Source organism: Eleginops maclovinus, chromosome 3 (assembly GCF_036324505.1).
Source record: "Eleginops maclovinus isolate JMC-PN-2008 ecotype Puerto Natales chromosome 3, JC_Emac_rtc_rv5, whole genome shotgun sequence".
Classification (NCBI taxonomy): Eukaryota; Metazoa; Chordata; class Actinopteri; order Perciformes; family Eleginopidae; genus Eleginops; species Eleginops maclovinus.
This window is the reverse complement of record NC_086351.1, coordinates 13,746,662-13,763,315: the sequence shown is the minus strand read 5'-3', so window position 1 is coordinate 13,763,315 and position 16,654 is coordinate 13,746,662. Positions and strand designations below refer to the sequence as shown.

Sequence of the window (16,654 nt, the reverse complement as noted above, 5' to 3'; positions counted from 1 at the left end):
CGGGTAATAAATGAACTTGGATAAAAAGTAGAATGCTGAATTTGAAATATAGGAAAGCTAAAGTAGTTTATGGCACATTGATTGCATGATTCCAAGTGTAAGACTTACCAGAGATCTTGACAGTGGTACAAAAGTATTTTTTAAATGTTAAATTGTGTACTCTTCCATGTCCCAGCAGTGTTTCCATTAGACCATGTGAACAGTATTACCCATGTTTAAAACAGCAATGCTCACCAATACGTTTTCAATACGTCTTCTCTCTCTTTTCCTCAACTATCAGATGGCTACAGAGGGTGCAACAGCCAGCTTTATTTCAATTAATTGTAGTCAATAAGCAGACACATGGGCCTAGAACTTTCCTTGGTGGTCACCTGACACCCTGATGGGCTCTTGCTTTATATACACTGGAGAGCAGAGACACTCGTCCTCTTATTCTGCCTGCCACGAGAGGGAAAGGAGCCAGTGTTGGAGAGGAGTGTTGGTCAAAAACTAAGTGCGCTCTAACTTAGTAAATTGTCAAGTCTTGAACGTCTGACAACAAGGTAACCCCTTCTATAAAAAGCATTGCACTCAGCCTGGCATCGTAGTCTGTTTTGCTTGCTTCTTAAAAGCCTTACTGCCAAATGTAAGAAGTAATCCCCAATTAGAGTGAGGCCTGCATGGTTTCTGTCAAACAAAAGCATGGCAAGCTGCAGCAGAATCCGTGAGAAAAAACACAGTTCAGTGACTGTGGAGTTAAAAAAAATGTCCTTTGGGGCATTGGTGCATGTCATTCAACTAAGAGTATAACTCCATTTTGCAGTACGCTGCTGTTAGTTCATCTGAATTCATATTTCAATACCGATTCAAATGTTCTGCCATTATTTGTAGTAGTAAGCTACTTAAAACTGCCAGGCCATAAAAGGAAATGTTGTAACTGAAAATCTTTGATTCTCTTCTCACAAGTAAAAGTATATGTAATCAAGTGGTATAGAAAGGTTATTAATCACATGTTTAATTTGATCCTATTTTCTTTTACAAAGAAGTTGAAGCTAGTGTTTCTTGTAATTAACCAAAATAAATTACTTAGGGCATGCAAAGCCATGCTGTCAGAGTAGCTTCTCCAACACTGCTCTTTGAAATGATTGTGTGTCACTTCTATAACACAACATAAAAGGATCAATTCAATGTGATTATGTCTCTTCAGGATTGCTTAACCAGATGAAACTGAATAGCATACAGTGACAGAAACAGCCTCCATATGTACAGTAAATCACTTACTCACAGGCCGTTGTGCTGTTCCAACATATCTTTAAGGAACTGCACAGCCAAGTTCCACATGTGGGTTTAGTACAGGCTGTGAAGCAACAGCACTGTGTCAGCATTTAGTCCTCGGTGTTACGCAACTGGATAACAAGTGATAATTTAATATTCCCTTCCAGTTGCAGCACTTCTTGGACATTATAGTGCTTCTACTTTCACTTGTTTAGCATAGCCTACAATGAAAATAATCCATACATGTTTTAATTAAAATTGAGGCCGTCTTTGCTCTGTAATTAGTTTGAATATGTGTGTAAATTATGTGTTTGTGGTTTTTTCAGCTATGTTACATGCTATTTCCTGCCTCACACTGTTGGTTTTGACAGAGCCCAAGACGTGAGGAAACAGGAAGCTTTTGTTGTGCTCTTCACTAGGCAAATGTGTTTTTACTGCACCTCAAGAGTGTACTTCTCTTTTTGTATTGTGTTTTTATATTTGAAGGAAACCAGGCAAACCAGTACATTAGGCATTGATTAATGATCTGTTCACGAGTGACCTTTCATTCATTGCCAAGTGCTGATGCCAATTATAGTAACTGTAAGCTATTTGGAGCCAGCTGTCGGAATATAGACACAGTGATCACTATCCCAGGATCAGTACATCACATTTCACCAGCCGAACTGTGGCTCAGGGAGGAGTGGAGAGGGAAGGGGTTTGGAGAGGGAATTAAAGGGCAGTGTTACATGGTCCAGTCGTTTGGTTTCCAGTGTCAGAAGGTGGTTTAAGCCACTACGTACAAAACGGGTGCCACATCAACAGCTTAGTATCACGTGGCCTTGCTTCTGGACTTATGTAACAGGGACAGGAACACATTTGTAGACACCTAGAGTAGGTATATGTGCGTGTACATAGTGTGTGCTGCTTGAATGATACTACACAAAAATATCTTGAAGTTCCAAACAATATTAATAACAATTATTTAATTAAATATAACCCTTTCTTCAGTGAATTCATGCAATAAAAAGGAATTTACCTTCAAATTGGTCTACAATTACTAAAACTATTCTTTTATCTATTTTTCTTTTATTGAAGATGTCTAAAGGACCAGCAGTTGGCATTGATTTGGGCACCACATACTCCTGTGTGGGCATCTTCCAGCATGGCAAAGTGGAGATCATTGCTAATGACCAAGGAAACAGGACCACACCCAGCTATGTGGCCTTCACAGACACTGAGAGGCTGATTGGAGATGCGGCGAAGAACCAGGTGGCCATGAACCCAACCAACACTGTATTTGGTAATGACAGCAATACCGAAAAAGCAATAGCTTCAGAATCAGTCATGCTTGATGGACATAATGACTTACAGAGATACATTTCACTTTAATGTCCTTTAGATGCTAAGCGCCTGATCGGTCGTAAGTTTGACGATGCTGTAGTGCAGTCAGATATGAAGCACTGGCCCTTCAAGGTTGTGAATGACTCAACCAAACCCAAGGTGGAGGTTGAATACAAGGGTGAGATCAAGACGTTTTACCCCGAGGAGGTTTCCTCGATGGTCCTCACCAAGATGAAGGAGATCTCTGAGGCTTATATCGGCAAGGTAAATGACGATAAGTGTACGGCCCTCTTCTCAAAATGACACAAGGCGGTTCAGTTTTATGCAGACAAAAGGTGACAATCTGCAGCTGTCAGGAAACAAAATGTTACAGTATATTAACATATGTTCCCATAACCTTAGAATCAAAGCAATTACCAGACATTGTGAGAAAAAATATTTCCTTAAGTGTCTTGTACCACATATGTGAAACTACACACAACACACAAATGGTATTTGTTACCTTAATATTATCCTGTCTTTACAGGCAGTGAATAATGCAGTTATCACAGTTCCTGCTTACTTCAATGACTCCCAGCGTCAAGCTACCAAGGATGCTGGCACCATAGCTGGCCTTAATGTGCTGCGTATCATCAATGAACCCACTGCTGCAGCCATTGCTTATGGCCTGGACAAAAAGGTAACTAACTAATAAAATGCAGACCATTACCTCTTTCATGTTTCTTATATTAATATTTGCGATTTATTTTTAGGTTGGCGGTGAACGTAATGTTCTTATTTTTGACCTTGGAGGTGGTACTTTTGATGTGTCAATCCTGACCATTGAGGATGGCATCTTTGAGGTGAAGTCCACAGCCGGTGACACTCACTTGGGTGGTGAGGACTTTGACAACCGCATGGTTAACCACTTCCTTGCTGAGTTCAAGCGCAAGTTCAAAAAAGAAATTAACAACAACAAGCGAGCTGTGCGTCGTCTTCGCACAGCCTGCGAACGTGCCAAGCGTACCCTGTCCAGCAGCACTCAGGCCAGCATTGAGATCGATTCCCTCTACGAAGGAGCAGATTTCTACACTTCCATCACCAGAGCCCGTTTTGAAGAGCTCAATGCAGACCTGTTCCGTGGAACCCTCGAGCCCGTGGAAAAAGCCCTGAAGGATGCCAAGATGGACAAGGGACAGATCCATGACATTGTCCTGGTGGGTGGCTCCACACGTATACCCAAGATTCAAAAGCTGCTGCAGGACCTTTTCAATGGACGTGACCTCAATAAGAGCATCAACCCTGATGAGGCTGTGGCTTATGGTGCAGGTGGGTATCTCATATGTCATATTTCTATTTTAGTATAAATGATGTTGTTCAAGGATGATTACATGGTTTATATTACATTTATCCTGTTGTCATTTGGAAACAGCTGTGCAGGCAGCCATTTTGGCTGGTGATAAGTCTGAGAATGTGCAGGACCTGCTCCTGCTGGATGTCACACCTCTGTCCCTGGGAATTGAGACCGCTGGAGGAGTAATGACTGTCCTTATCAAAAGGAACACCACTATCCCCACCAAGCAAACCCAGACCTTTACCACCTATTCAGACAATCAACCTGGTGTACTTATTCAGGTAGAGAAACATTGCAGTTATCGTCTAATCAAATCATTTCTGCATTCATTGTCCCAGAGTATTGCATTAACTCTTGAAAGTGTTCACTGACAGAATCTACATTGTTCAGGTTTTTGAAGGTGAGAGAGCCATGACCAAGGACAACAACATCTTGGGCAAGTTTGAGCTGACCGGTATTCCACCTTCTCCCAGAGGTGTCCCTCAGATTGAAGTGACCTTTGACATTGATGCCAATGGCATTCTCAATGTGTCTGCAGTGGACAAAAGCACTGGAAAAGAGAACAAGATCACCATCACCAATGACAAAGGTAGATAATCTTATTAAAAATGTAGTTTTCAGGACCAGATAGAGCACAAAAGCTGAAGGAATGCTGGGCTTGAACATGGAGAATAAATAACCATTCCATGCAAGGTACACAGCTTTGTGTTTTATTCTTCCTTAGGGCGATTGAGCAAGGAGGATATTGAGCAGATGGTGCAGGAGGCAGAGCAGTTCAAGGCTGAGGACGAGTTGCAGAGAGAAAAGGTCACAGCCAAGAACTCACTCGAGTCTCTGGCCTTCAACATGAAAAGCACCGTGGAGGATGAGAAGCTCCAAGATAAGATCAGCCCTGAGGACAAAAAGACCATCATAGAAAAGTGCAACGAAGTCATTTCCTGGCTTGATAGAAATCAGGTATATAAACGGTTGACTGAATCGTGATTATTATTAAGAAACACAAGTTCCCCTTTGACTGTCATTGTGGAAGTAGTGGTTTTTAAACTTTTGTGAAGCAATTTTTCACTTCCCTTCTAAATAATTTTCATACTGAGAAACACAATGTACAAACCGGAAAAGTGATCTGTGACAACAAATGTTTTGTTTGCTCTGTAACATAGACGGCAGAGAAGGATGAGTATGATCATCAGCAGAAGGAACTAGAAAAGGTGTGCAACCCCATCATCTCCAAGCTATACCAGGATGGGATGCCAGGTGGGATGCCTGGAGGAATGCCTGGAGGAATGCCTGGTTTCCCTGGTGGAGCTGGAGGCGGCTCGTCCTCTGGCCCTACTATTGAGGAGGTCGACTGAAAACAATGCAGACAGGGTCTTTATCTCAGATCCCAACAAACGCTTACTGCCATTGAAGCTATATAGACAAAATAAACACCTAATAAATTGAAGATCATGGGATTATTTTGACTCACATTATGGATGAATTAAAAATACTCAGTCACATAAAAAGCAATTAAAGTTTGTTTGTTTTTCCTCTCAAATTATGATTTACACAAGGTAGACAAAGTCATGTGTTTTTATCAGTGTTATTTAAACATTGAATCAATAAAGATCACCAAAGGGATTCAGATTTTCATAATGTACTGTGTGGTTCTTTTATTATTTACAATTGTTATCCCATTGCATATCTGAATAAATAATTTAAGAAGAAGAGGAAAAGAAGAAGAAGGGGAAATTCAGTTATTCGCTACTCATTACATGCATTACAGTTCTACATTAAACACTTAGATTAAATACACACATAAACATATGCACAAACACATGCATGTATTATCAGAGAGGAGTCAGAGTGGAGTGGCTGCAAGTGTTTGTTGCCTTTCTTGAGGGCACCTTGGCAGGGCCCATGAGGTAAACTGGCACCTCTCAAGCTACCAGCTATTCATTAGTGCATAAAGTAGTTTTGCGTGGGAAGTCTCGAGATGCAGCTGCAGAAGATAAAACTGCTTCCTGTTAGTAGACCACCAAGGTTGTGATTTTTATCTTTTTTCCTGTGAATTAACATCTTTCATAAAGGAAATAACAACTTTTAAGATCTGATAAGAAAGGTACTGCTGTAGTAGTCAAAAATGATTGGTTGATCTGAGGCATCTGCTAATTTATAAGGTGAGAATAGTTCAAGCAAGGACATGCAGTATCTCACACCATTGAGTACACCCCTCACATTTTTGTAAATATTTTATTATATATTTTCATGGGACAATACTGAAGATATGACACTTTGAGTCAGTGTACAGCTTGTATAGAAGTGTAAATTTGCTGTGCCCTCAAAATAACTCAACACACAGCCATTAATGTCTGAACCGCTGGCAACAAAAGTGAGTATACCCCTAAGTGCAAATGGCCAAGTTGTGCCCAAAATGTCAATATCTTGTGTGGCCACCATAATTTTCCAGAACGAAGGTTACGTATTGTAACCCTAGTTCTATAAGCACAGGCTGAGCCCTCTACTGGACTCTATGGGTACTACCCTTCACTAATGACACGCAAGCGTTCACACACTGAATTTACGTCGGACAATCAGGACGAACCTACCCGAATGCACGCGTAGGCCTCACAGTATATAACGCAGCTACACCGCTGTCTGTCATTCTACACCCTCTTCAGCGAGCGGCATAGGAAAGACAGCGCCCCTAGGTATAGGGCTCAGTCTGTGCTTATAGAAACTAGGGTTACAATACGTAACCTTCGTCCGCCTTCTATTCATGGGTTTCATGTGACGTCACACATGAATCGCAGCGCCATCTTGAGGACCGTTTACTACGCTAAAGTAAACAATGCCATCTATCTGCTGTGCTGTGGGCTGCAATAACAGCAAGTCAAATAAAGATGGACACACATTTTATAACATTCCCAAGAACACAGAAAGGAGACAGAAATGGATAGCTGCAATTAAAAGGGATCAATGGACCCCAACAGAACACTCCAGGCTGTGCAAAGAGCATTTTATTTCGGGTGAGTTGACTTGAACTGACGTTAGGTAGCCTAGCTAGCATGGGTGGAAATTAGCACCAGCCAAATACTGGTAAAATATTACAGGGGCTGGTATATTTAAAATACACAATAAACAATTACCTTTGGTTTATTATTTTTTATTTATTTACTTTTATTTTTATTTATTATTATTAAGTTTGAAACACAAATTGCAAATGATAAATTTAGAGATATAGCCAGATTACATAATAACCCATGATTCAACATAGAACATTATTTAAGACTGCTAGCTATTTTCTACATTACTATGTTTACATTAACAGATAAGACCAGTTAATGATACCATTGGCAAATGTTAATTATTAGCCTAGCTTCTAGCTTTGACTTAGCCTGGCTGGCTAGGTCAGTTAAAAGCACCAGGCAACTTAATAGCATAGTAATAAGACCATAGTACGCAAACACTTATCCTTTCCTATGATTACGAACATTTTCTTAATCTTCACATGATAAATCCGTGGGTCGTGTACCCATCCTGATCGAAAATAAAGGTACGCCTCAGTGCTTTTGAACGCCTTCAGAGACTCCTGCTGTAAGGCGACGGGTTGTGTACCAGGTAAATGAAAATGTCGCCGAAACAAACGTTTGGCAAATATTCAGCGGACAAAAGCGGGGTTAGTATGCCATTTGGCAGAACATATGGATCCAGTCCTAAAATACTTGTTTTTGTCACGTAACGCTGCTTCTCCTCCTCGGAGAGATGAGTTTGGCTAGCCATTTCCCACTCGAACCATTAGAAGGCGCTTAGCACTCGATGCTCTGCATGGTCCTAAAGATGGCGGCAGGACAACAAAAGTCACGTGACAGAAACCCATGAATAGGCATGTGAGATGCACTCACAAAGCCATCCCGGGCGTTTCTTGGACAGAACTTTACTGACTACACCATCCCCCAAGTACACAAACAGCTGTTCAGTGCGTCTAATAGTAGCTGTGTGCTCTACATAGCATGCCAATGCACAAACTGGGCAGAGGAGAGGCAATTTCGCCTCCCTGTCCCCTCCATGGGGTGGAAGGCTAAAGCCGTCTAGTTGAATAACCCTCGACCTGAAAGCACTCCTTAGGTTCTTGGAACAAAGGAGGGGTTCGGTGTGAGTGTCGCTCCACTGCGGTCACCACGAGTCAAAAGGCAGCTCGGGTGCCCCGATAGAGCGGTGACACTCACCTGGCGGAAGTCAATGCCAGCAGCAAAGCTGTTTTCAATGGCAACACTTTTAGAGAAGAGAGCTCGAGAGGTCCAAATGGCTCGAGCGCCATTGGCAGTTCCCATTGCAGGGTGGAGACATGCACCACCGGGCGTTGACTCCTGACCCCCTGCAAAAAACGTTTCATAAGCGGTTGGCTAAAGACTGATCTGTCGCCAAATCCCTCACGGCAGGAGAGATGGCTGCTGCATACACCTTGACGGTGGCATGAGCAATCCCCCTGTCCACCAGTAGCCGTAAAAAGGATAGAATAGAGCCCAATGTACAGGACAGAAGCTCTAGACTCCTTTCCTCGAAAGAACGCTGGAACCCCAACCACTTTGTCCTGTAACAGGCTGTTTTCCGAACTGGGCCAAGATCTGTCTCACCACATCCGGGTGAAGCACATTCGTCTGGCAGGGGCCCGCCTCTTCACATTAGGGCGGCCTCCTGTTTTCCAGTCCCGGAATGTGGAGGGCCTCCAGAGATAAAACATTCCCTGAGGTCCACAACCACAGGTTCTCCACCGTGCTCAACAAGGCGGCGGAGCCGACTCCGTCCTGCCTGTTGATGTAGGCCACTGTGGTGCGGTGGTCGCTCCTCACCAGCACATGTTTCCCCTGTATTAAGGGTTTGCGTGGGGCGTGTTGGGTGGTCAGCAGGCGTTGTTCGCTTCTCCTGAAACGAAGGCTGGCAAACCACCTCTGCAGGCAACGCAAGTGCAGTAGCCCCATCGGTACCACGTGGTGAACAGCCGCCATGAGACCCAGGTCTGCATGATGGTCAGAGCTGTCACCGTCGCCCCCTGTCGTAGTCTGCAGACTGCCTGAAGCAGGGATGTCTGTCTGTTTTCTGACAGAGTGGCACATAGCCTGCCTGCATCGAGCAAAATCCCCCGATACTCCACCTGCTGGTGAGGTATGGTACTTCTCTTACAATTGATCGTGACCCCGACTTGGTTTGGACTTTGCTCTTTCGAGGCAAGACTTCTTTCAAATGATCTATTTTTTTTAGGGATGCACCGAAATGAAAATTCTTGGCCGAAACCGAAAACCGAAAATGAGGAAACCAAGGCCGAAAACCGAAACACCGAAATAAATTATTATTCCAATTATTAGTACCATTGCATTTATGGCTATGACTATGTGCTAACCTTACTAAAAATCAAGGCGTTGCAATTCAAAGAATAAATAAATCACGAAATTATGAAAATATTTATTTAGAACTGACATTATGCACAATATAAAATAAAATGAAATGTTTAACTTGACCACACATGTGTAGCCTACATGAAATAATAATGTACAGGCCTGTAAACTGACTGGCCTGCTGAAATATTGTAAAATTAAATATGTTCTCTCATAAAAAAACAAAGTGCATTTAAGTCAAGTGCATCGAAACTCTTGTGAATTAAGCAGAATCTTTTGCAGCTTGAAATCTGTGTCGATCCACTGTGCAGTTAGACTGAGCATACTCGTGATGCTGACGTCTGAGCTCCATATATCGGTCGTGAAACTGATTGCTGAAATATCAGATGCCATAAGCTCATGGACGTGAGTTGCAACAACATTGAACAGCTCAGGTAAACATACGTCTGAGAAATGTCGTCTGCTCGGTATGGCATAACGGGGCTCAATGTGCTCTATCAGCCTACGAAATCCCACGTCCTCTTCAACAGAGAACGGCTGATCATCTAAGGCAATGAATTCCATCATTTTTTGTGTAATGCCCTTAGCCTTGGCACCATCACTGGGAAACTTTTTGGCCTTTTCAAAAACGTCTGCCACAGACGGAGTCGGTGTGCTCGGAATGGCTTTCCTTTTCTGTGCCGCGTTTTTCTCAAATTCAGAATAGCGATCGGGATGTTTTGATTTAAGATGATGAATTAAACCCGACGTGGAAAAACTCTTTGCAGATATACCCCCTCTAGAAATTTCGGCTTTACACGTATTGCAAATTGCTATTCGTTGTTCTTTTTCAGACACAGTGAATTGCGTCCACACCGCAGACATGTTGGCCCGAGTGCTGTTCGCGGTTTTTTGCTTGCGTCATCATCACAACGTTCTGTTTCGGCCTTGTTGTTTCGGTGACAAAAATTAGGGATGCACCGAAAATTCGGCCACCGAAAATTTTCGGCCGAAAATGGCCCAAAAGTGCATTTTCTGTTTTCGGCCGAAAATTTTCGGTGGCCGAATTTTCGGTGCATCCCTAATTTTTTTTTATCAGGTGTGGTCTCGCCGGTTGCTGAAGAGAAAAGGATGACTGACAGCGGTGTAGCTGCCTTATATACTGTGAGGGTGAGGCCTACGCGTGCATTCGGGTAAGTTCGTCCTGATTGGTCGACTACGTTGACGTAAATTCAGTGTGTGAACGCTCGCGTGTAATTAGTGAAGGGTAGTACCAATATAGTCCAGTAGAAGCCTGTGTGAAATAGAACTGCCTTAACTCTCTTGGGCATAGAGTTCACTAGAGCCTCACAGGTTGCCACTGGAATCCTCTTCCACTCCTCCATGATGACATCACGGAGCTGGTGGATGTTAGAGACCTTGCTCTCCTCCACCTTCCATTTGAGGATGCCCCACAGATGCTCAATAGGGTTTAGGTCTGGAGACTCGGCCAGTCCATCACCTTCACCCTCAGTTTCTTTAGCAAGGCAGTGGTCATCTTGGAGGTGTGCTTGGGGTTGTTATCATGTTGGAATACTGCCCTGCGGCCCAGTTTCCAAAGGGAGGGGATCATGCTCTGCTTCACTATGTCACAGTACATGTTGGCATTCATGGTTCCCTCAATGAACTGTAGCTCCCCACAGCCGGCAGCACTCATGCAGCCCCAAACCATGACACTCCCACCACCATGCTTGACTGTAGGCAAGACACACTTGTATTTGTACTCCTCACTTGGTTGCCGCCACACACGCTTGACACCATCTGAACCAAATAAGTTTATCTTGGTCTCATCAGACCACAGGACATGGATCCAGTAATCCATGTCCTTGGTCTGCTTGCCTTCAGTAAACTATTGGCGGGCTTTCTTGTGCATCATCTTTAGAAGAGGCTTCTTTCGGGGAAGACAGCCATGCAGACCACTTTGATACAGTGTGCAGCGTATGGTCTGAGCACTGACAGACTGACCCCCCACCCCTTTAACCTCTGCAGCAATGCTGACAACTTGGCCATTTTCACTTAGGGGTGTACTCACTTTTGTTGCAAGCAGTTTAGACTCTAATGGCTGTGTGTTGAGTTATTTTGAGGGCACAGCAAATTTTCACTGTTATACAAGCTGTACACGGACTACTTTACATTGTATCAAAATGTCATATCTTCAGTGTTGTCCCATGAGATACTGTAGCAACAAGTAGACAGCTTAATATATTCAATGTGATGCAAATGTATCTTAATATGAATTAAAAAATACAAAGACAGTAAAATGGAAAGAATATTTTCTTTTTCCACAGTGATACCAAGAGGCAGTGTTGCTTCTAACCAATGAAAGGATTTAGCAACAATTGTTTGCTAAAGCCATGAACTTTGTGCACAAGAACAGGCCAAACAAGAGCATAGGAATAAGTATATGATCAGGTGTTCTCTTCCCATACTTATCACAGCAGCAGTGTGTGTGTGTGGTGTGTGTGTGTGTGTGTGTGTGTGTGTGTGTGTGTGTGTGTGTGTGTGTGTGTGTGTGTGTGTGTGTGTGTGTGTGTGTGTGTGTGTATGTTTGTGGAGTAAGGAGCGCTGTGCATGTATCCCAGGGTCATGTGTGGGGGATATAAACATATAAAGGGCAGCGTTCCCCAGATCTGACAGGAAAAGTGAGACGTGACCATGTTGTTCCTTGTTAGTTGTTTCGCTTTTGTGATCTCTGCATTGGGTAAGTGTCTGGTGGTTTACCAGCGGACGCAGTGTTTGTAGAAAATCTTACTCTGACTGGGTGCTCGAACACTTGGTTTATATATTTGCATCAGTGGAACAATACATTTGTATTTTTGATAAAGAGCTGTGTATTGGCAAGAATCAGGCGTTACATATCAAGATATAATTGTGATTCAATATACTGTGATGCTGTAAGAGAAGCCATATTGTGATTTCTAAAGTTTTATTTTAGGGAAACAGTCATAGTATAAAAAACACACCACTATATGCATGAAATCTAGGTTAAAATAGTTACTTCTATACGATCAGATCAGTGGGCTCTTTATTTGCAGGTAAGATAAAAATATTTATTTCATTTTCATTGTAACTTATGAATTTAAAGTGAATTCAAGGTATTTTGGTGAATTTATCACAAAACATATAACTGCCGTACTAAGTATATTGATTTCTTTTCTTATACCCCTTTTTACCTTTGTGTGATTTGGCCTCAGGGTGTGGAGTACCTTCTATCAGGCCCCAAGTGAGCGGTAACGACAAGATTGTGAATGGACAGAACGCTGTGTCTGGATCCTGGCCCTGGCAGGTTTCCCTTCAGGTAGCCCGAGTAATAAAAAGTAAATCTGTAATTCAGAAAAAGACAATATTGTTAATATGAATCTTATAACTGTTAGGACGGTAGCGGATTCCACTTCTGTGGAGGATCTCTGATCAGCCAGTACTGGGTTGTAACAGCTGCTCACTGCCGCGTGTCGTAAGTCATTTTGCCATGTCCGACATCTACATGAGAAAAATCCCATCATGTTTCTCTCTGACGACTCATCTGTATGTTTTCATCTTTTCCAGCTCTAGGAACCACCGTGTGATTTTGGGAGAGCATGATCGCCAGTACAACGCTGAGCAAATTCAGGTCAAGTCAATTTCCAGGGTAAGCCACACCAAAAGTTTTCTTTAATTTCTAATATGCAATATCTCAGTGGATTTCATGGTGAAATGCTGGCGTTCCTGATGTTATACTTGCTCATGATTTATACTCACCTCTCCATCCAGGCCATCACTCACCCCTACTACAATGCCCAGAACTTCAACAATGACATCACCCTTCTGAAGCTGTCCTCCCCAGTTCAGATGACCTCCCGTGTGTCTCCCGTGTGCCTGGCCTCCTCCAGTACCAGCATCCCCACTGGAACCTCATGTGTCACCACTGGGTGGGGCAGGACTGGCCAAACCTGTGAGTTAGCCCACTTTCTAAATGTTACACAGGATGAACTCTACTTCCTTTAGAATGATGTAAAGTATTTTTTAGGGCAGCTAGCCTCATCTCTTTTTCTACTTTTGTTTCAGCAAGCCCCCGCTACCTCCAGCAGACTTCCCTGCCTATGCTCAGCCCGGCTCAGTGCAAGCAGTACTGGGGTAACAGCAGGATCACTGATGCTATGATCTGTGCCGGTGCTTCTGGAGTATCCTCCTGTCAGGTAACAACCATGCCTGAAATACAGATTTCTGGGGAAAATAGGCAATTCTTAAAAACAACAATCGGTCAACTTTAAACCAATTGTAATATTGATATATAGTATATTTCATACACATTTTTTTGTTGATTTAACCAATAGTTAAACATGAGTAAACCATTGACAGAAATGTGCGAATCATAATGTGTTGAACGAAATTATTAAAGATAATGATTTTAATGAGTAAACAGTTAAATATTTACAAATGTGTAAATCATTCATTTCTTATACATTTGAAAATATATTCCCCATAATATCCAATTCTCTATATCCAATAATGGATGGTAATTACAGGAAATATCAAAGCAGTATTTGCTATCTGATGTAATTCTTTAGCTAAAGGGCTGTACGAAACAGGTTGTTGTAGATGTTCTTCATGCATGTTTCCCGTTCTTAAAAAAAGGTTTTTATTAGTGGCAAAAAAGCCCACATCCTGTATGAAACTGTGTAGAATGCAAAGACCTGTCAATGCATTGGGGAGCTATGGCAGGAGCTTTATACAAGGTCGTATTCAAATGATATGACCCCATGGAAGATTTTAAAAGGGAATTAAAAAAAACATCTCTCATTTCAGGGTGACTCTGGTGGCCCTCTGGTCTGTCAGAACGGTGGAGTGTGGTCTCTTGTGGGTATTGTGTCCTGGGGCACCTCCAACTGCAACGTGCGCACCCCTGCAGTGTACGCCCGCGTGTCCTACCTGCGCGGCTGGATCGACCAGACTGTGGCTTCCAACTAATGTGCAAACAAACACATTCAGAACACTTGCTCCTCACTGTGATCAATAAGTAATTATATACAGCATTAATAATAGCTGTCTCATGAATGTACATTTTTCACTTGACTTTGAATGATGCATTTGTGAGAACTCATTAATAAAATATAACTCGACTTCAGTGTTGGTTTTCATGTTTTACAACAAATATTAAGACTTTACTACAGTGATGCCCATTTAGCTACAGCAATTTAGAGATCAATATGAATTCAGATTATTGAATTCAGTTTTACATTCAGATAACTGTGGATAATGCATTTTGTTCTAGAGAGTTCTTGTTATTTTGTCTACTCAGCAGCAGAAGTACTGTCTTATTGGCAGTGGCATGAACTGAGAAGGAGGAGTAATCAGGGAGAGGATAAGTAGAGGCAGAGCCACACAGAGATCAACTTAGAAAAAAGACAGTCCCTCTTTGCATCACAAAAATGAAGGCTGGTAAGAAACTTTTGACAAAACAATTATTGCTTTTATATAGCACTAACAGAAAGGTCTAACAGTTTGTGCCTTAAAATGCATATGCAGAAATCTTAATTTTAGTTAATACATTATATTTCCTAAACACAACAGTGATTGAGTAAAATGTGTGGAAAAATCTACAAATACAAAGTATTCTGTAACTACTTGCTCTAATTTATGGTGGGAGGCATGCATGTGTGCGATTGTATGTGGCAACATGAGAGGTCACTAATATCAGTAATTGCACTTTTTGTTCATTAGATTTCACCAACTCCACTGACGATCAACAAAACGATGTTGATAATGTTCCAACTGTCCTACAGACGACTACGCTGGTCATCTACTGCTTGATATTCGCATTTGGGACTATTGGCAACAGTCTAGTCATCTATGTGACAGGCTGCAGGATGAAGAGAACGGTCAACTCAGTTTGGTTCCTCAACTTGGCCCTGGCTGATTTCCTCTTCACAACCTTTCTGATTTTCACAATAATTTCTCACTCTCAGAACACCGAATGGATGTTTGGACAAGTACTATGCAAGCTCAACACCATTGTGATTTTACTCAACATGTTTGCCAGTATCTTTCTTCTGACAGCCATAAGTCTGGATCGTTGTTTCTCAATCTGGTTGGTGGTTTGGGCACAAAACAGGCGTACTGTTGGCAAAGCCCAGATCATATGCGTTGTCATCTGGATTACTGCTGGGGTCTGCAGCGCTCCATTTGCCCATTTTCGAGAGGTTATTTCTTATCACGGGAAGGAATACTGTAATTATCCTCAATCCATTACAGAGGGAACAATAATAAAAAATCTCAACATATTTCGCTTTGTTATGGGCTTCCTCATCCCATTCCTGGTAATATGTGTCTCTTATGTGGCCATAGTTGTTCGTGCTAGGCGCCTGCAAAAGACAAGAAAACAGAAATGTCGCCGGATCATTTTCTCTGTTGTTCTTGCATTCTTCATCTGCTGGTTGCCCTTCCATGTTTTGCAATTTATTGATTCAAATAACCAACATCTTGCTTCTATTCAGATTATTGGTCCTCTGGTTGTGAGTCTTTGTTTTATGAACAGCTGCCTGAATCCCATTCTCTATGTTTTCATGTGTGATGAATTCCAGCAGAAGCTTAAGCAATCCATATGCTTTGCATTAGAAAGTGCCCTGGCTGAGGACCACTTGTCATTTATGTCCTCTCGCTCCCTGTCGTCACACCTTTCACGGATTTCTCGTAAGTCTGACTCTACTGCACCCATGGAAAAGATAGGCACAGTCACTTGCTCAACCACAGAAAGAGAGACACTGCGCACGGATGAAGATCAATAATGACAAAAAGTAAAGTATGAACTGAAAATGGACTGTTGAATTGATTTCATCAGTCCATCTGTGTGCAGAAAATTATTGATGATATTTTGTATATATGTGCATTCTAATGTTCTCCGTAGTATCACCCTTAACAGGTGTCTACAATGTGTCTTTGACTCCCGTGTTATTTTTGTTGCATCTGTAACTAGATCCATTTTCTTTCTATCAGATGTATTTTGATGAAATCGCAAAGCTCTCTAGATCAATCATCGTTTTGGGGTGTGCTGTGGCTTTACAATGTAAATATGAATGTATGTGTATAAGAATGACATATTTTGTACAACATATTTCATCAGATATGGAAAGACTTAACATTATATGATAAAGTGCACAGTTATATGTTTATGTTTATGCCTGTGATGTAGTCAATACAATTTCTAGCTTATTTTCCCCAGTTGTTTTTTTTTGGCAGGCTTATATTCTTTAGAAGCATAATACTGGTACAAAGGGCTGAGCTTCAAAAGTTGAGTTATATGCATTACCGTACAGTGATTAAAAACACATGTGATTTCTTCTTCAGTGTTTTTGTTTTTTATCTTACAGGATAC

At 42.0% G+C, this 16,654-nt stretch overlaps 3 protein-coding genes across 3 annotated transcripts; all 3 read left to right on the top strand.

Moving 5' to 3' along the window:
* The first annotated feature begins 50 nt into the window (after window positions 1-50).
* LOC134861547 (heat shock cognate 71 kDa protein-like) lies at window positions 51-5,545 on the top strand. The gene is made up of 9 exons (XM_063878828.1): window positions 51-542; window positions 2,332-2,536; window positions 2,636-2,841; window positions 3,104-3,256; window positions 3,330-3,885; window positions 3,989-4,191; window positions 4,301-4,499; window positions 4,635-4,867; window positions 5,071-5,545. Exons 2-9 carry the CDS (start codon window positions 2,332-2,334, stop codon window positions 5,260-5,262), a joined length of 1,947 nt encoding a protein of 648 aa, XP_063734898.1. The 5' UTR covers window positions 51-542; the 3' UTR covers window positions 5,263-5,545.
* A 6,305-nt stretch (window positions 5,546-11,850) lies between these two features.
* LOC134861563 (chymotrypsin-like protease CTRL-1) lies at window positions 11,851-14,407 on the top strand. The gene is made up of 7 exons (XM_063878858.1): window positions 11,851-12,004; window positions 12,498-12,601; window positions 12,678-12,757; window positions 12,850-12,931; window positions 13,054-13,234; window positions 13,348-13,478; window positions 14,089-14,407. The coding sequence occupies exons 1-7, from the start codon at window positions 11,959-11,961 to the stop codon at window positions 14,248-14,250; spliced, it is 786 nt and encodes a 261-aa protein (XP_063734928.1). The 5' UTR covers window positions 11,851-11,958; the 3' UTR covers window positions 14,251-14,407.
* A 203-nt stretch (window positions 14,408-14,610) lies between these two features.
* Window positions 14,611-16,620, top strand: LOC134861559 (chemerin-like receptor 1). Its single transcript, XM_063878851.1, has 2 exons — window positions 14,611-14,721; window positions 15,004-16,620. Exons 1-2 carry the CDS (start codon window positions 14,712-14,714, stop codon window positions 16,065-16,067), a joined length of 1,074 nt encoding a protein of 357 aa, XP_063734921.1. The 5' UTR covers window positions 14,611-14,711; the 3' UTR covers window positions 16,068-16,620.
* Window positions 16,621-16,654: the final 34 nt, after the last annotated feature.